General features: G+C 52.0%; 3 protein-coding genes across 3 annotated transcripts; 2 read left to right on the top strand and 1 right to left on the bottom strand.

Annotated features, from left to right (window-relative positions):
- Positions 1-1,499: 1,499 nt before the first annotated feature.
- On the top strand, positions 1,500-2,526 carry HRG_07321 (variant SH3 domain-containing protein; the record flags this gene model as incomplete). Its single annotated transcript, XM_044865792.1, has 3 exons — positions 1,500-2,039; positions 2,104-2,135; positions 2,226-2,526. The coding sequence occupies 3 exons, from the start codon at positions 1,500-1,502 to the stop codon at positions 2,524-2,526; spliced, it is 873 nt and encodes a 290-aa protein (XP_044718756.1).
- An 8,104-nt stretch (positions 2,527-10,630) lies between these two features.
- On the bottom strand, positions 10,631-12,071 carry HRG_07320 (reverse transcriptase (RNA-dependent DNA polymerase) domain-containing protein; the record flags this gene model as incomplete). The annotated part of the gene is made up of 3 exons (XM_044865791.1): positions 10,631-10,873; positions 10,967-11,386; positions 11,451-12,071. 3 exons carry the CDS (start codon positions 12,069-12,071, stop codon positions 10,631-10,633), a joined length of 1,284 nt encoding a protein of 427 aa, XP_044718755.1.
- A 4,438-nt stretch (positions 12,072-16,509) lies between these two features.
- On the top strand, positions 16,510-18,852 carry HRG_07319 (PIF1 protein; the record flags this gene model as incomplete). The annotated part of the gene is made up of 4 exons (XM_044865790.1): positions 16,510-16,552; positions 17,502-17,915; positions 18,178-18,364; positions 18,429-18,852. The coding sequence occupies 4 exons, from the start codon at positions 16,510-16,512 to the stop codon at positions 18,850-18,852; spliced, it is 1,068 nt and encodes a 355-aa protein (XP_044718754.1).
- Between the last annotated feature and the right edge of the window lie 828 nt (positions 18,853-19,680).

The following is a 19,680-nucleotide window of genomic DNA, read 5'->3' as shown; positions in this document are numbered from 1 at the left end:
TATATGCGTTAATTGACGTTGTCACCTGCAATCAACAGGTGGCTCCCACTTTCGCTAGAATGGCAGCGTGGGATTATTCGTGACAAGTACAGGTTTGAAGCGATTTAACAGCTGGTTGCCCGCTGCAGGCGAAAGGGGGTTCTAGGGGTCTCCCCAGGAAAGTTGAATGGCAGGTATACCACTTTCGCCTTCCTGGCTGGACATTCAGCCGTTAAGCCCTTGCCTTGGCAATTTAACGGATGTTCGAAGTATTTTAGCACCTCATGTTATGCGACATGGAGGTTAGGGCCCTCCCCACCGCATCGCTATCTTGCCCAACTAGCTGCTTCTAGACCTTGAACCCTGCGGTCCTTGCCAGCCTGATCGTCACCTCCGGACCCTGGCACGCGCGCCTGCCGCGATAATCGGTCCGAACTTTAACATGGGCGGGTCACATCAGGCGAACCCAGGAATGGAAGCATATGGACCAGCATCGTAGGACAGCCCGTTTAGTGATTCACGCGAAAAGGGACCCACTGTAGGTAATCTCGACTCGTCGATGAATAGGGGACGGCCCCGGATGCCATAAGGTTAAGGTTATGCACTGCCCCCGAACTAGCTGCGATTGACTCGACCAGGCGGCTCACCCACTAAGGTGGGGGCGGGCACGAGTAGTACCATCATCGACGGAGTTCCCGTTGGGGTCCAACGGCTCCACCAGCTAGTCAGTAAAACTCCCACGACTCATGTCTCTACCCACAATGAACTTGGATTGACGACTCGACATCGATAGCTTTAACTACGAGAAAGATGAAATTCACGAATCAGCTCCAAAGTGAGGCAAGGCTTCTCTTGCTCTATATGGGCTCGCATACTGTACGGTACTGTATGCATTACCGGTATGTTCATGCTCTCTTCGCCAGCCCAAGCGAATCCCAATAAAGTGGGGTGCTGGACACCCAAATGAACAGATCACCCGAATGAACAGAATATCGATCTTTATCTTCAAGCCCGCCGTAGCAGCCGGCCACAGCCCTCCTGATCAATTACATAAATCGGTTGTAACCGTTCTTCCAAGCCTCCATCTTCTGGATATCTTGGCGGCCTCCATAATAGATTTTCTTCACCCGTTACGGTACTGTCTTTCAGCCCTGTCATCTACCCGCCGAGTCTTCGCCACGTCATTATCCTGCATTTCTTGAACCATGTTACGTGCCTGGGCTACTGTAAGGACCCCTCCTGATTGTAGCTGTTTATTCTTCATACTCCGGCGACGTTTAGCGGTTTGTTCGGCCAGTCTCGTTCGTCCCAGGTCTCTTAAAGTGTGGACAAGTTCACTCCCTTGTGCCAGGGCCCCCATTAACAAACCTGTTGGAGTCACAGGCCCCGAGGCTGGCTGACCCGTCATCCGGTCATCGGACTACAGCGCGGCCCCATATAAAGCATGTCATCTCCGAAGGGCCACCCGACCATCTCAGTCCGATACCACAGTAGCCCATTCGCCGCCCCCAGCGAGCGCAATGCTGAGCGATCTCGCGGAGCGAGCCAGTCTTTGTGTGGCTCCCCTCGAGATACCCCCGTCCCAGCTGGAAGACGCTGCCAATGGATCGTGCAACTCGTCGCAACAGCACGTCAATCTCTATCTGCAATCCCACATGACCTCCCCCGCCACTCCCAAAGGCTCCCAGGAGGACCTGTCGCCCGAGGCGGCCGTCGACCCGCCCCTCTTCCACAACTTCCTACGGGCCTTCTTCCCCTTCAGCCCCAGTTGCGCCATGACCGAGTCGAGCGTCACCCTGCCGCTCGACGAGGGAGACGTCGTCTTGGTGCACTCGGTCCACACCAACGGATGGGCAGACGGAACCCTGCTGGCCACGGGCGCCAGGGGCTGGCTGCCCACAAACCATTGTAATGCCTACGAGCCCGACGACATGCGCAGCCTCCTCAACGCTCTTCTAAACTTCTGGGACCTTTTGCAGAGCACGTCCATGGACGACAATGAAATCTTCAGGAACCAAGAGTTCATGAAGGGCATCATCGCCGGCGTCCGCTCTCTCCTGGTATGTCTCGACTGCCGCCCGGCACCGAGCACAGCCGTCTAACCTGCCGCCCTGTTGAATGTAGGAACGCACAAACTGCCTGAACAGAGAGTCTCCGTAGTTTTGCGCAGCGACTCGCTTTGAAGGTCTCGAAAGTCGCTGCTCTCCGAACTTTCGCTGCTGGTCAAAACGGTAAAACGGTTGCAGAAGTGTCAGAAGGGCGCTCTCAACCCCGGAGGACGTCAACGACCTCGATGAGATGATTCTCAAGGCATTCAAGATCGTCATCAAGGCCGTCCGGTTCCTCGATATCCTGGACGAAGACACCAAGTCCCGGGCTTCGGCCGCTGTCACCGTCGTAGCCACCGTCGCCGAGGAATCGTATGTACCGCCGACGCCCGCCGAGCAAGCAACCTTGGACGCCAACAGCGGATCCGGCGCGCCAGCGTCGGAACTGGGCGGACTTCGGCTGCAAACGCTCCTGCCTCGCCCTGGGGCAAGCGCCTGAGGTCCCTCACCGCTCCCGTGCACCCCGCTCAGAACAGGCTGTCGCGAGGAAGCCTGCAGCAGGCCAATAGCCTCTCTAGCGCAATGGCGCATCGTGTAATTTGACACGGACCTCAGGCCATTTGTTCGAGGACATCACATGACCTTACTAATGGCCTGAGCTTGCTGAGTTAAGGGATCCGTGTATAAAGGGCACGTAGTGTGCCCCCTCATTCCCTTTCCTCCCTTCCTAGCTAGACATCTTGAATACAACCCATTGCGTTACTGCAGTACAGACCTCCCGACAATCTTAATATTATACCATGTCTCGGGACGCGAGAAGTCCGGAAATGGCTCTCTTTCAACCTGCCAACAAAAAAAAAGCCAGAAAGCGAGTTGGCCAACCAAACAGGCATAAGGGTCACGATGCCTCAAGCAAGCCCCATACTCGATTCGGCCGTTCTGGTTAGTTTTGCCTTGATTCATAACCACAACAAAGGCGTAGGTTGGGTTGTTGTGAACCTGGACGCCCTCGTTAGGACACTCAAGACAGAAGCAGTCGGCCAACTCAATAGGCCTCCGGTTGCTTGATCGTAACAACATGTGGTTGCCGAAGAGAAAATCCACGGAAGTACGCAGTCCACACGCCTTCTCTTTCAATCCCCAGGCACAATGAGTATGCTCTGGTATTTTGGCAGGCGAGTAGGCATCTTTAATGGTGCCTACCATACGGTCTGCCCACTCTTCACGTCCTTTCTCGTGAGTCTGTCGCAGAAGATAGCGATAAATAGCCTTGTTTGCAAAGCCACGTGGATGTGGCGATGGATTTAACATCTGGCCATTTATTCTCCTCGACGTTTTCTCGTACCCACTTGTCAATTGGCGTGCGTTTAGTGGGCACAGAGAGGTGAGTAGCGATTTGGACCGCAGTCAAGGGGTGGATGCTTTGGATGATTTGGTAGTCCTTTTCGATGTTGATTTGCCTTGCTAGGGAGACTTTCCGTTGAATCCAGTGTGTCCATCAGTGTTGCTAATAATATAAACAATACGTATATTGGCAATATGGACCCCTCGCAATATTATTGTATTGTCAAGAGGTGCGTATTGTATTGCGCAATATGGCATTGGTCCATATTGTATTGTATTGCCAGTGACCAAATATATTGCCAGTAAAACAATATATCCTGTGGACAGGCTCTTCACTGCAGTGAGGTTATTCGAACTGGTTCAATTGGTTATATCTTGTGTAACTAGGGAAACGTGTCCCATACAAACTGTGTGCAAAGACCTTCCTCCCTGTGTCTCACCTCTTACTCGCACGTGACTAGCGCGGTCGATTAGTTATACGTGCGCGATCGGTGCCTAGTGCACAGGTGGATCCAACACTGGAACCTCTTTCTAAATCGATGATCGCGCACTAATCAATCCACCAAAACACACCAAACACAGCGAATTAAGATGAGATAGGAAAAACACGAACAAGAACACCAACAAACTCCTACCACGATGCATCACTATGTTGGATAGTGTGCTCTGACTGTAGCTCTCCTCCCCACACTGGGTGTGTTCTGCCACACGCCATCATGGGCCGCATTTCGAGCGCCGGATGCGCTAGCTGATTCCATCGGTCCCACGTTGGAATATGGACACGAGGATCTCCTCGTTAATGTGAATGGAATAAAAGAACGACGGTAAAGCAGAAGAAGGGAACGAAAACCGATTAAATCTCGTCGAGAATTGTTGTGTTATTGCGATGAACGAATCCTTCCACCCACGTTTAGCTGATTGTCGCTAATAAACTGCGTGAGGGCGCTGTTTGTGATGCCTTCGTCATAGCATCGGCAGGGTTATCTGCGCCGTTGACCCAACGGATTTCCGCAATATCCCTTGATTCATATGCCTGCCTCAGCGCCATGATATCTATCATGAGTCGCTTCTCTGTTGTGGTGCCAAGTTTGACGAGGCACTCATAGAGGCTATATGAATCTGTGCAAATGACGAGCGGATTTGCTTCAGATCAAGGCGTTGTGCGATCGTATTGACCGTTTGCTTGATCACAAATGCGAGATCGAAGCCCGATGTCAATCCATAGATCTCTGATGCAAGAACGCTTCGAGTAACGCGCTTGCATTTAGTTGAGCTCAATGAAGAATGTTTCCGCGGATGGAAAATGAATCGGTTGATTGCGCGGTCTCATTGGCGATGATAATCACAAAGCCGATTTGAGAGCTTAAATCCTTATTGTTGGCGAATGATCCATCGGTGAACACAAAGATCTTCGCGCTCTCGAGATCGATGGGTATGTAACATAGGCCACGGTCGGGATTGTTGATCTGCCATTCAATCCGCTTGTTCAAAGCCTTGAAGTCGGTATTAACGGGCTCTTGGGCTTGTGCCGCAACGGAACAATCGTATGTTGCTTCGGGTTGGCAAATCGAAGCGATATATGCCCCGGGCGCGTTGAGCAGCATAATCCTGATGCCTACTTGATGCCTGAAGATTGATCTCCTCGAGGTTTTGGGCTTGGCCCTTCTGCCTGACGATGACACAGCCATTTTGTATGGTCAGGCGGCTGCCGTTAAAGTCGCAGATGGAACCTTCTTGGAGAATCTCTTTTGGCTTGGCCTTAAAGCAGAGTTCTTTCTCCTCGATCTTGAGAAATGCATCTGTGCCAACAATGAATGTGTCATCCGTTTGCAAGGCCGCGATGCCAAACAGGTCCTTGTCGGCGATGTTGTTTGCCGTGATCAGAAGGCACGGGTCAAACGAAGAGGTTTCCATATTAAGCTTGCGGCAGTGATGGTCGTGATATGTGTTGAACCAGTGGGCTCCTGCCTCTGCGATGCCATATAGCGGCTTCACGATTCGCAGGATTGTTCCTCTGGATATCTTCTTTTGAGTTCTTGAGGAAGGGCTGCAAGGATGACACGGGCCAGCTTGGTCTGGGATTGTGTGTATGCCATCGTGATGTCTCTGATCATGATGAACATATCCCGTGTGCAGAGAAACGGTGCTAAGGCCAAGGCCACGCGTTGTGCGGGCCGGCTGATGGTAGGGGCTTGTGTGAGGATCCCACGTTTCCCATCATCATTGTATCCTTGCACAACGAGGCGTGATTTCTCGTATGGCGTTGCAGTATTTCTTCCTTAACCTCTCTGACCATTCGTGATTTGAAGACACGATATCCACCATGTTTATTCGCATCGAATTCTTCGGGTACAATGACCCCAGCGGCGAGGAGGTTCGTGAGCTCGAGTGTGTCGGAAGCTTCAAATGGGAAACCGGTGCTTGTGATCTTTCCTTCAGCTCGTAGCCGCTTGGCTAGGCCGAGATGTTCCATTTCTTTCGAACAAGAAACGCATTAGCTTCATGATGAACGATAAATTGAACGGGTGAGCAAACAATAGTGGATTCTGATGTGCCATTTTGTGCAGCATCCTTCCTAGGTCGGCCACGCCTGCGCGGCCTCTTTGGCTCAGGGTATTCGAAAGGTTTGGGTTGGTCTTCTGTGGTAGGAAGAGGAAGAGGTTGTTGAGTTGTGGGTGGAAGGGAAGAGGGTTTTGAAGAGGATGTTGTTGATCGGATTGTGTTGAGGAAGGAGTGATTGTTGTGTTGATGGGTCTGTGCGGCTAGGGCTAGGGTCGGGTTGCAACTGAGGAAGGAGCGATTCCGGGTGACGATAGTACGGTTGGACGCATGTACTGCGAAATTTCGCTGGTCCGTTGTCCAGGTCAACTGCGATTTCCGTATCCGTCACCTCGAGCACTTTATATGGGCCTTGCCATCCGTGCTTCTCGCGAAATACGCGAACTTCGCTTCCTAGCGCCAGGGATAGGGGCAGGCGCAACGCTGTATCAGGCCCATTACGCGTATTTAACGCGGTCTGAACCTTCCTCTGGGCGTTGATCTTCCTCAGCTCTGACATCGTTCGCCACACCGCCTTAGCTCTTGCCATTGCGGAAGGTGTAGGCGGCGAATCCATCGTCATTCGAGGCAGAGCACCGAAGACGAGGAGGGTTGGAACGAGGCCATCCGGACCGGCTGTGTCGTTGACAGCCTTGAAAGCCATTTGAAGGACTTGATCAGGGCTCACGGTATCCTTCAGCTCTGCCTTTAATATATCATATGCTCTTCGGACGGGCACATGATACTTCTCAACCTTCCCAACAGCCCAATGTGCTTCCACAGGCACCTGATGACACGTTATTCCCATCAATTTCGCTTCTGCTTGGAACTCGGCAGCAGCGAAATTCGTGCCTGCGTCATGAGTGATCACATCGGGTGGTCCAAGGTATGTATCCATCCAACATTGTTTCAACGCGAGCCACGTTTCCTTGGCCGTCATGTTGGATAGGAATCTCCTGCCTGATAGGCAGTGGCTTGATCAACAACATGGAGGACTGGTCTGCCACCCAATGTCATGACATCAACGATGACTTCGTAATTGAAGTCACAATCATCCTTCAAGCTGAACTTGAACCTTCGTGGCGGGTCGGATTTCATCTGACAGTAGTGGCAGAACTTCTTGATCATTTCCAGAGCTTCGATTTCCACATCATGGCCAGCCGAATTCAGCAGCTTGTGCAGCCGATACACGGATGGATGACCAAAACGCGTGTGGAGGCGCCGCAATTCAGCCTCCGTGAGATATGCCACTGATGCCTCTTGTTTCCGCAAGAAGAACCACGCGTGACCCCATCTTCGAATCACTGGAACGCTCACACCATTGCCAACGAGCTCGTTCGTGACGTTATTTAAATATACGCCGAGCCGATCCATATCAGCTAGGCATAGGAGGAATGGCGTTGGCACGTTGACTATATGAAAATCAACCTCTCCACTGGTGTGTTCAAGGTGATCACGCCAAGTGGTGTTTCCAATCTTCCTGCACCAAATCTAACTGGTTCGGGCTTGCGATCATCACGGAATTGGACTGGGGCATCTCTCGTTGGAGAGCACGCAGTTGTTCGATTCCTCCGTCGATATGCATGCCGCACCTGTGTCCGGCATGATTCCTTGGAACGAGTCTTGAGAGTAACGATCTAGTATGAATTGTGTGGGTTCGTCACTGTTGAATAACTTGATGCCTACTGAGAGATCCGATGATGGAAAGCTTCGTTGGACAGAAGGTAGCAGCAGCGTAGAACGATTCATAAGGGTCAGAGGAGTCAGAATCATCGGATTCCTCGGTGCTCGAGTCATCCTGATCCTGTGATTCCCCTTCATAGTCAGCCAAGAACATAGCATACGAACGAGATTGACCGTGAAGCTCTCTCTCGTAGATACTTCTCTTTGGCTGCTTTTCTCTCGTTTTCAGGATGTCTCGTTGAGAAACAACCTTCCTTGCCGCAAACGTAGCATTTCTTCTTCCAATTTGGCTGACGCCTTTGTGATTGACCTCTTGTTCCGCCGGAATTTCGCTGAAATTTGCGATCCACGAAGTGCTGATCATGTCCTCTATCCAGGTCTTGGGGATATTGGCCACTGGGTTGTTCAGATCGTTCATCTTGCATGGCAGATAGCGATGATCGAAGCTGTGATGCCAATCCCTCAAATGTAGGTGCGGGAGAGTATATCGCGAGTCGGAATTCAGGCACACCACGGCACGCCCTGAGCGTTGCATCGATCAGGCCACCTTCGCCGCCAGACTTATCCCCGAGTGCTCTCCTACAGAGCCGCAATTTCGTAAGAAGGGCCTGGAGGACCTCGTCAGATGACTTACCGGGCATCTCAGCCCGAAGTCGGCTGAAGGTGAGGGTGCTCCAGTGGGTATGATACATCTTCTGGTTGATTTCGGTGTCAAAGTGCTCTTTCATCTTCTGATACATCTCAGCGAAGGTTAAATCAGTGCTGATTTCGTGTAGAAAGAAGGACTGAGCTTCCTGGCCAGAATCGAAGGAAAACACCATGGAATTTAGACGGAGGAATGTTTGCTTGACGGCACACGCTCATGAATTTCCGGATCTTGTCATCGAAGATATCGTATGGTTCGCCGGTATAGGCTAGTTTCTTGTCCCATATCTTAATGAATCTAATCGTGAGATCGGCCTCAACTTCCTCGTTCTCGAATCGAACAGGTGGAATGCTCGTGTATGCATCTCGGAAGTTGGTAGTCCGTACGGGGAGCGTCTGCTGATACCGAGGGATTCGCGCCATTGATGCTGAGGCTCTTGCTGAGCGGGTTGATGGGTCTCAATGATCTGAGGGGATTCCGGTTCCGCCGGTCGGGTAATAGTTGGCTGCTGGATTACTACCGGTGCCGGTGACGATATAGCCGCTTTAACAGTTCCTTGGAGCAGCTTCTGTTTCACCTTATATGCCACGGTGTTTTCAGCAACCTCTTGACCAAGCAACTCGTTCTCATCCCATTCAGGAAGTTCGTTACTTGTTAGAAGGCCACATAAAGCTCGAGAGATGCTAGAGTTGGCCTTGCCCATATAGATCCCCCTAATTCTGAGAAGCGTCCGGAGTCTTGATCTAAGGCGTGGGTTGATTAGTTCGAAGTCATCATAGCTCCATCCCGTGAAGTCGTTATACAGATCCCCAAGCAGGGCAATTCCGTGGTTACGTTTATCCACCGTGTATGTTGCCACACAGCCTAAGAAGAAGCTGTTGCGGTGGACAGGGAGGAGCTCTGGGTGATAGGTTCGTTGAGGAAATCCGCGTCGAAATGCCTGATCGGGAGTGAAGGAGCTCCACGATCGTCAGGTTCCGTTCAACGAGTTGCCTGTCTTCGAGAGACACGTTGGCCGGGGTATCCTGGGCTGTTGCCGGGGCTAGTGCGGCAGATGAATTGTCAGACATATTGACAGGCTGTGTGCTGAGAAACAGGGCACAGGGTGTCAATGAGGTTATCAATGTGCGATAGGGCACGCCTAAGGGTCGCTGATGACAGCAAAGCTTAGGCACGGTTGGATAACTAGAGTGGGCTCTGATGCAGAGTCTTCGTAGCAATCCGCGCGTTGTAGCAACTATCCTATCGTCAGGAGCTCGCTTTGCAGAGCGTGACGATAGGTTAGCTCTCTTCCGTCTTGCTGTTCTGTGTCACCTTTGCCGGGCGACACTGATCAGTGTGGACAGGCTCTTCACTGCAGTGAGGTTATTCGAACTGGTTCAATTGGTTATATCTTGTGTAACTAGGGAAACGTGTCCCATACAAACTGTGTGCAAAGACCTTCCTCCCTGTGTCTCACCTCTTACTCGCACGTGACTAGCGCGGTCGATTAGTTATACGTGCGCGATCGGTGCCTAGTGCACAGGTGGATCCAACATATCCCGTATATCCCACGTGACCCTCATTATTCAACCGTCGTTGCTGAAATATCGTCACCCTGAAAATCCTGTATCCCAAACCATGACTTCAAGCACTCCAATGCCTGAATTACATCACTCCCAAGTCGATTTCGACGGTCTGTGATGGTTATTTTGCCCCAGAGAAGAGTCTTTCGGGCTCAGCAGACATTGCGGGAATTGACAGTATATCCACCGCCATTTTGCTCAGGTATGGGTAGTTCTTTTGCTGTGTTTCCTCCAGCCACCATGCGAGGGCGCTTGTGAACCCATAAACCCGTTCAGACTTACAATATCGCTCGTACTCGTCTGTGATAAGTGCTGGTTGTAGGTGCTTGTTTCTCCAATTCAAGAACTCGTTCGTGGTCGTCAACGGAACCTCAGATAGAGAAGGCGGCTCCACAGGTTTATAATCATCCCACAGTGTCTCCATCAGCTTCTTTGACGAGTCAGCCCACTCCTTCTTCCAGTTTTCGTGTATGTAGTGCCATTTATGCGAAGGGTGAAGCACAATCGCAGTATCGCACGGAGGATGAGCAAGTGGGCATAAAGATCAGGGACTGGAAGACTCTTGATTCTGCTATCTAAGGTGGGAAAGAGGCGAGATCTTTATAGACTGCCTGAATATGAGAATGGAAGGGAATGGTAGTGAATGGAAGCATCTGATCAGATCATCTGGAAGCCACTGATGCGTTGATGATGCCTCCTAGAAGTTTCTGTGGGAAATGTGGAAACGGACTGTGCGAATAGGGGTCAGACTGTTGGAGGCTGATATCCTATGTGTGACATACCCCAGGTTGTGCTGGCTAGTGGGCAGTGCAAACTGAAGAAAGAAACTAGATCCCTAGCAACGTAGAGTCTGATACCAAGGAACCATTGTAATTCCCTTGGTCTGTCATCGCGTACTTCCTCTTGAGGGCTGCAACCATCTCATCAGCTGCGTCCTCGTTTTCCTTGCGATAGAGGAAAACAATATCGTCAACGAAGAAGAAAACAGTGAGCCAGTCGTTCTGGAAGATGCAGGGTTCGTCGGGACACTGTGTAAGACCAAGCTCTCTGAATGCAGCAGTGAGTTCCTTCTGCCAAAGAAGAGGGGACCGTCGGAGGCCATAGAGGGCTCGCATGAGGCGAAGAGCCCATCCCTGTCTGTAGTATCCGTCTGGGAAGGCTACATAGACCTCCTCCTCGTCTTCTAAGAGGGCGTTTGTGAAGGCATTAACTGCGTCGAGCTGTCGGGTCTCAAGGTCGAATTTGGCGGTGATGGCCATGAGAATCCGGAAAGAACGTCCTGCAAGGGTTGCTGCATAGGTGTCCTTGTCACCTAGCTGTTGAAGATCTCCTCGAACACAAAGACGGGCTTTGAACTTTGTAAGAAAGCCATGCTTGTCGAACTTATACTTAAAGACCCAGGTAAGTGGCAAAAGCTTGCCCGTGACCTGGTCTCTGGGGACCGCTCTGAAGGTTCCTCTCTGTTGGAGTGCTTTCCACTCGGCGTGGGCTCCTTCTCTGAACTGAGGACCAAATCTGTGGGTGCGAAGTTCCTTATACGTCGTAGGTTCGGGAGGAAGGTGTCGTCTGTGAAGTTTTCTTCTCTGCCGAGAAAGAAAGAGCTGTGGAATTGACCCTTAGTGTTGGTCGAAAAAGCACTGAGCTTGCGAGGCTTTGGAGTGCGGGCTGAGCGCCGTGGCTGAGAGTCACTCGGACCGGGGTCCGGTGTCGGATATGGGTGCTGAATGTCATGAAACTCATCCTGATCATCCGAGTCCTCATGATCAGATGGTTCGGGTTGTACCACAATCGTGGTGGCGTCTCCTTGGTCTGAGGTTGAGGAGATTGCTCAACGGGGTCAGGTTCAGGTTCATCGATTTGAGTGGGGATTTCCTCGTAATCCGACTCGTCCTCGATGTGGGCTGGAAGCTGTACTTCCACGCGCTGTGGGATAGGTTCTGGTGGCTGATCATTTCCGTCATAGAAGATGCTTTCATTGAAGGTCACATCTCGGACCCTTCGGACTTCTGATGTGGACGGAATCCAGATCCTGAAAATGTTCGTGGAATCATATCCAACGAGATAACCGATTTCTGTGTGAGGGTCGGTCTTTAGGTCCTTCTTCTGTCTGTTCTGAAGGGCCTGGGGTGTCAAGGGATAGGCTCTGCAGCCGTATGCCTTGAGAAACGTGATGTCAGGCTGGTCTTGCTGGTAGCCTATGTCTCTGTTGTTGTCTCGCAGCCACTGATGAAGCAGCTGGAAAGGCGTTCGGAAGCTGTGGTTCTGCATGGGCGATCTGTTGTGCAAAAACACTGCTGCTTTCCAAGTCTCTGGCCAAAGATCAGATGGTAAATTGGCATCAATTCCCATTGTTCTGGCCTGGGCAGATATTACCCCCAGATCGCTCTGCAGAGCCGTTTTGAGCGAGTGTAAGGGCAGAAGGTTCATCTTGAATCCCCTTTTCCTCGATCCAGCTCTCATACGCACTCTGAAGAGAACGATCGTTATCACGGTGGATAATGCAAATATTGAGATTCCATTGGCGTTGAATCATTGCCTCATGGTTTCTCAAAGCAGTCATAACGGACCCTTGTGTCGCGTCATTCAGAAGGTAGATGAAGATCATGCTTGTAAATTCATCTTTGATAAGAAGAACAGCTTCCTTGCCGTTGAATGAGGTGTTCATACTGAAGATATCAACGTAGATTCTCCAGAATGGTCTGGGGGCTCGGTTTTGAGGGGTTCGGCGAGAGACGACCTTCTTTCCCTTCCCAAGGGAACACGCGGTGCAATCGATGGTAACTGGGCCTTTGATCTTCGAACCCGTCGTGTTCTCAACAAGACGCTCTAGGGCTTGAGCGTTCAAGTGGCCTAGGCGCTTATGCCAAAGCGTAGCATCTGCTGTTTTCACTGCGCGAGGTGCAGATGAAGATGTGAAGTTGGAGGCGTGAGAGTCCTCCTTAATCGGGTTGAACTCGATGACCGGTTGACGAAAGCGGCGTTTCGTATGAAATATAATCTGATCGTCTTTAGAGACGCGTCCAGATAGTGGATTCCAGTTGTATCCCTTCGCAAGAAAGCGGTCGAGGGATGCGATGTTGGTGTGGAATTTTGGCACGAAGGCAACTTCGTTGAGCTGAAAAAGTCCTCCTTCTTCAAGCTTCATACGGACTGTGCCGTAGCCAAGGATCTGAAGTTGACTATCGCCTGCAAAGAGCTCTTTTGGCTCTGCAAGGGCGGTGTAGTCAAGAAAACGGGATCGGTTGTTGCAAATGTGTGTGTCTGATCCGGAATCAAGGATAAAGGAGTCATACAGCGGGTAGACTGCCTTTCCCGTCGAGAAACTGGTTGATGGAGGTGTTGAGGAGGCGGTGTGTTGTCAGGAGCTGGTAGAAGACCGGCAAACGCTGTGCCTTTAACGGAGGAGTCGGACGATTTCTCCATTTCCTTCTTCTTGAAGTCTTGTGCTTTCTCCGTCATCTTCTTTGCCCATGGATTGGAGTCGAGGATTTCCTTGATCTTCTTCTCAACCTTCTGATCAGGAGTCCAGCCATCAGGCCGAGCTGATTTGATGAGATAGAAGCAATCTACGAAGCGGTGATATTCTCCGCAGACACACATAGGAACACCATCAGCGTTCTTGCTTGAAGACCACTTAGGCTTGTCCTCTTTCCTCTCCGATTTCTCTCCCTTGCCTTGGAAGGCAGCTCCGAATGATCCTTTGCTGTTGTTGGCGGCCTTGATTCGGTGAGCTCGTTCAAAGATCTCACTGATCTTAATGCCGTCCGGGAAGTCGGTCTTCCACTCAGGCTTGCCGAATACGGCCTCGTCTTCCATTTTGTTGACCCAATAGTCTGTGAATGGGGCGTTGATGGACGAAACAGCCTGTAGGAAATCTTGGTAGGGCGAAGGTCCTGGACATCAGGAAGCCCTAATTGCTTTGCCTCAGTGAGGACTTTCTGCCATTGGGTGACCCAAGCTTCGATCTTGGTCCTGTTTGGCGACTGAAGGGTGGAACGATAACGCTGAACAACTTCCTCTCGAGTGCCCAGTCGGTTGGGGCCACACGAGCCTGAAGCAAGGCAAGTTGCTTTGCAACGTCGTGTTCCTCGGCAATGGTGCTGTAGTAGTTGCCGATGGTCTTGACGATGTGTTGTTGAAGGCTGGCGAGTGCCTTCACTTGATCCCTATACCCTTGAAGCTTCGAGCGGTATTGGGTGTGGAGGAATTCGAGACGGCGAAATTCCTCCGAGGTCAGATCCACGAGATCAGATGCTTCGTGGTTGATTTGTCGGAATGTTGGTTCAACTGGCTGCTGAAGAACCGGCTTACCCTCCTTGACGGCAGGGTCCAGAAAGTCCCAAAGACTGTGGGACGTGGCGAATTTCTTGATGATAGAAATCCATTGTTTCCAGTCGCAAGGGCCGTTGAGCACGGTGCCCTTGGAAGAGCCATCAAGATCTAGAGCTGAGCTCATTGTGGAAGCTATTCTGCGCAGCGGAGTGAACAAGAATAAGATACCCAGTCAGTGGCAGACCGGGCTCATAACTATCGCACGGAGGATGAGCAAGTGGGCATAAAGATCAGGGACTGGAAGACTCTTGATTCTGCTATCTAAGGTGGGAAAGAGGCGAGATCTTTATAGACTGCCTGAATATGAGAATGGAAGGGAATGGTAGTGAATGGAAGCATCTGATCAGATCATCTGGAAGCCACTGATGCGTTGATGATGCCTCCTAGAAGTTTCTGTGGGGAAATGTGGAAACGGACTGTGCGAATAGGGGGTCAGACTGTTGGAGGCTGATATCCTATGTGTGACACGCAGCGACGTAGGCAGGCGATTCGTCAGTAAGACAATAGTACTTATCCATCTTCGCCCAGCCCGAGTTATACATTGGTGCCATAATCGGATCGTCGATATGTGCCTCTTTTCCTGCTTCGAATTGCGCCAATACGAAGTCCATAGCCAAGAGAACATTGTCAAGAGTTGCAAACGATGACTCAAGGGCCTTGTCGTCATTTTAAGCTTCTCCAAGAAAGACTTGATCTTCTCGAGGATGACCCACTCCTCGGGAGAGCTCGTCTCCGGCACAATCTCCTTCCACCCATTTGTTGAAATATCCCTCGACTGCGCCTCTAAGATGCAAGGCCGCTCGTAGCATGGTGTACCACGAACTCCACCTCGTGTCATTATCTCGCGCAAGCTTGCGATTATGGCTGATGGCCAGAAACTTTTGGCGACGCTGAACACTACTTTGGACGAAAACCACGAAGTTGTGGAGCTTGCCAAGGGGACCCTTTTTCCGCCACGCCTCGATCTCTTTTAGTGTCACATTATGCCCATCACGTTCGTCGTCTTTGAGCTTCTCATTATCGGTAACGAAGAGAAAGCTTTGGCGGCAAGGTTGATAATGTGACCTTGGCAGCGGAGTCGGTGAGATTTGGGATCGTATCGAATGTCATATCGACGTAGAAGGCCTGTAAATGTTAGGGCCAGTCAGAAAAACAGTGCGCCGTACTTACCAAGGAAAGAGATCTCATCATTGTATCGTTATTGCCTGCATTGTCCATCACAAAATATCCAAGGTTGGAAGCAAACCCCAGTCATCAACCACTTCCAAAATTGCCCTTGCCAGGTGATATCCGTCGTGCTCACTGTCGATGTCTTTCAAAGCCAAGACATGGTGTTCCAACTGACTGTCTTCTGCAACGTAATGAGCAACTACGCCTAAGATGGCCAAAGAGTTGGGGGAAGTCCATAGGTCGCAGCTGATATGAATTTTTGACTTTGCTGACTGGATGCGCTGCTTGACCTTCTCCTTCTGACCTTCGTACTGCCGCATAATCCATTTCTTGATGGTCTCGTGTGTATCTGGAAGCCAAGTATCGATATCGGCGTTGAGGTAGGCTAAGAATGCTCGGAATTCTGGGCATTCCACAAGCCTAAATGGGAGAGAACAGGACGTAATAAACCTTACGTATAAAGCTTCGAGCTGGTCTGGGTCGATCGAGTCTCCGGATTGATCGTTGAGCCGACGGCGTTTTCGGGGATGTTCTTTGGCCGTAACACGAGCTATCTCGAGAATAGTTCGTATATTCGTGACTTTGGCAGTTCGTGGCGCGCCTTTGGGAGGCCGTGACCGTCAGGAGGAGGATCCGTAAGGTGCTTGGCTGGGGCCGCAGTTCCACCGGAACAGCAATACGTTTTGTCACAGTGTTTGCAGCGCCATTCTTCTTTCCGGTCCGCTGATTGTAGTATTTCGTCTCTATGTCCTCGTCTGGCATATGAGAAAAGACCCATGATGTTCTTGGCTTGGCCGAAGGGTTTATGGAGGCCGTGCGAGGTTGCGACGATTGGCATTCAGTGGTTTGGGTCTCATCTGGATCATGCAACCGTGGGCTGGAAATCTCCGAGTATTCGTCTGATATTGACGAATCCCGTCGCGGCGATGTTTGAACAAAAGGCAGGCGTTGTTGAGGCATCGAGATTGCTTGTAAGTCCTGGGGTGGGAAAGCGGGGTTGAGGAGGAAAACAGTGTTTGGACGGCGAGCCGCTACCCTGTAGGTCTGGATTTATACATACATTTACGCGTTTCCGTGCGCCAATAGGAAACTTTTACGTCCTGGAGGTCCGCCAGACGAAAAACAATACATAGAACATGCTTATATTTACGCGTGTTTTTTGACGCGTCATCATATTGGCGCGAATTGGGGAACGGAAAGGCGAATGACTACCAACCAATACAAACAATACAAGCCATATATTGCCAGTATGGAAGGCGCTATATTGTATCGTCACAATATGACGGCGAGCATATTGTATTGGTACAATATGAGAAATCGCGTATTGTATTGTATATACTGCAGTATACTACTTTATTGTCATATTATTAGCAACACTGCGAGAAATCGAGGAACGCCGACCCCTGATCTCCGCGGCATTGGAATTTCGCGGCAGATACGATGAACGCCCCCAAGGCCGTGACCGTGACCGCAACTACCAAAGTCGTGATCGTAGTAGTGATCGTGATCGCAGCTTTAGGAACGATAGCCGCGACCGCGACCGCAGCTATCAGCGAGATCACTACCAACGCGATCGAGGCCTTGACCGCAGAGACCGCAGCAACCCCAGCAGCGACTTACGGGCCAAGGAAAGGCGAGAGAGCCGCCCCAAAGATCCTCAGCGCAATGAGCGAAGCGGCGGCTATGAGAAAAAGGTCCGCTTTGAGAAAAATTACCTTGCCAGCGAGGATGAAAACAAGCAAGATGCTCCAGACGACAAGAAAACCGCCATTTCCGACAACGATGAAGCCAGTGATGTAGGATCAGACGCTTCTATCGAGGAATACTACGTCTGTATGACCTCAACTCCTGAGAATCTTGGCCAACAAGGAAACCACCAATGCCGGAAGTGTAACCGCAAGTTCCTCCCGCAGTGTGTTATTTGAGCACACACAAGCACGCTGCTGTGTGTCTGCTCAACAGCTCCAGCAGGAGGCGACCCCAGCAAGACCTTCGTTGTGTGGGAAATGCTACGCCCGATTTCCCTCACGCAATGCACTCTTCAGGCACCTTCCTGGTTGCGTGTCACAGCCCAAGGCCCACGCAAATGGAGAGGCATATAAAGCCGTAGAGCAGCACAATCCAATTCCTCCCCAGAAAGCCCAGTATCTTTGGGAACAGTCGCGAGCGCTATCGCAGGAAATCCTCGAGCCACAGCCGCTCGAGCCGCCATCGCACAATGCCCTTTCGGCTACTCATATCTTCGCATCAAGATCAAGGCAGCTCCCACAGGACCAGAGACCGAGGTCTGTGCGGATTCCGGGTGTGGCAACCCCCTGATTGACAGAAAGCTTCTCAAGAGCTTCGAGCACACCATTGAGAAGAAGCCTTCAACGCCAATTGCAGGCATCAGCGGCAGTATCCGCTGCACAGACTGGGCCACGTTCTCCTTCTATGCAGAAGGAAAGAGGGCTGACGGCAGCAGCGCCGGCATAGCTAAATTCACCAGTTCCGCTTGGGTGACTACCGTGGAACCAGGAGCCTTGCTAGGCAATGCCTTCCTCAAGCCGTATGTTGGAAACATCCACTACGACAAGGAAGTCGTTCAAATAGGCCTCCTCGACGACTTCGGTATCCCTTTAACATCTATAAGCCTCATAAAGGGTAGTCCGACGCGTTCAGGCCGTCAGAAAACCGTGGTCCCGGCAGGCAAGACAATGCTAGTCCCAGCTAGCTGGAAGGAAGTCCCTAAAGGCCGTTCCTTCGCCTTTCATTCCAATCATCCCTTGGCCGCTCATGCTCTCGTTGACCGAAACACTGTCCCGGCGGTCATGTTCACCGGTCCAAGAGAGGTCGATCGTCCTGCCTAGCGCGGCCATCTCGTGGGACGTAGACAACTCGTTCAAGGCCGAGCAGCGTCACCAGCACGACAAAGCGCACGCACTGTGGAAGAGGTTCACGACGGTCGTCATGCTGGACGAGCAGATGCGCGCCGCCGGCGACCCGGAGCTGCAGAGGCTGCTGAAGCGGATCCGTCTAGGCGTGCAGGATCGGACGGATCTAAACCTCCTCAACTCAAGGTGCTACCGGGAGGAAGGCGGATCCTTGGGAGACGGGCATCACCGTGGTGACGCCGCTCAATAGGAATCGGTGGAACCTGAACATGGAGGCGAGCCTGGCGTTCCGGGTCCAGCAGCGGTCGACGATGCGCATTTTCATCTCCGAGCACAAGTGGAAGGAGGAGCTGCCGACGGAGGAAGAGGCGATCATGATACTCAACCAGGGCGACGATAGCGCGATCCCGGTGCCGGCCGTCTTCATGTTCGTGGCCGGGATGCCCATCGTCGTGAACCACAACACCCACCAGGGGCTGAAGCTAGTGAACGGCGCGAGCTACTCGGCGGTGGAGGTCATTGTCGACAAGGCGTACCCGGGGCATCGGATCTCGGCCGATATGACGATCCACTTCGGCCGCCGGCGGGATCATTCTCGAATCGGAGACGACGAGATATCTCCACTTCGTCGGGATGCCGCCGGGCACGATCTTGTTGACACCCATGACCGTTAAGATACAGTGCCAGCGAAAAAGGCCGTGGCAACGCAACGACGTCAGCCGAAAGGGTTTGCCGTGCGCAGCAGCGTTCGCGTGCACGGACTACAAGGTGCAGGGCAAAACGCTGGAGCGCGTGGCCTCGAGCTGCGAGGGACACGGACGACGAAGATGGATGGAACGGTGGTGCCCTCGCAGTGCGACCCGTACGGCCTGTACGTGCAGCTATCGCGCTGCCGAACTCTAGACGGCATCATGCTCGTGTCCAAGGTGCGGGACAGAGACTTGGTGGGCAACCGGGTCCCCGAGGAGATGACTGCCGCACAGGCCAGGCTCGAGGTACTGAGCGAGAGGACCGTTGAGGAGGCGTTGCGCTGGCTGGACGGTGATGCTGAAGAGTCAAGGCGGCCGCGCTAGGTGACGCGATGAAGAGTTCGGCAGGCGGGAAGAGTCGGCAGGCGGCAGACAGGGTGGGAGGCGCCTAGTGGTGGGATAAGGCACGCGAAAAGGCAACAGAAGCCGGGGGAAGGGCAGCGACCAACAAGGAGGGAGGCAAGGAGGGACCAATCACAAGGGACCAATCAAGGGGCGGAGAACTTTTGGGGGGAGAGGGCGGGGTCTGCGGGGCACGTTAGAAAGGCCTTTCGTTCCTCAAAGGCATTGGGACGGGTAAGGCAACCCCTCACGGGTTGCGCAAAGGGCCTTGAGGAACGAAGACTTGAGGAACGAAGACTGAAGATTGGAGAGACAATCAAGACAAAGACAAGACAAAGACAGGGCGAGAGAAAGAACGCAAGCAGGCGGTAGCGCTAGGAACTAAAGCGTGCAAAAAGGTAGGCAAAGAAA

Source organism: Hirsutella rhossiliensis (assembly GCF_020360975.1).
Source record: "Hirsutella rhossiliensis strain HR02 chromosome Unknown scaffold00008, whole genome shotgun sequence".
NCBI lineage: Eukaryota > Fungi > Ascomycota > Sordariomycetes > Hypocreales > Ophiocordycipitaceae > Hirsutella > Hirsutella rhossiliensis.
Note: the sequence above shows the minus strand (reverse complement) of the source record. Positions and strands in the feature narration are given on the sequence as shown.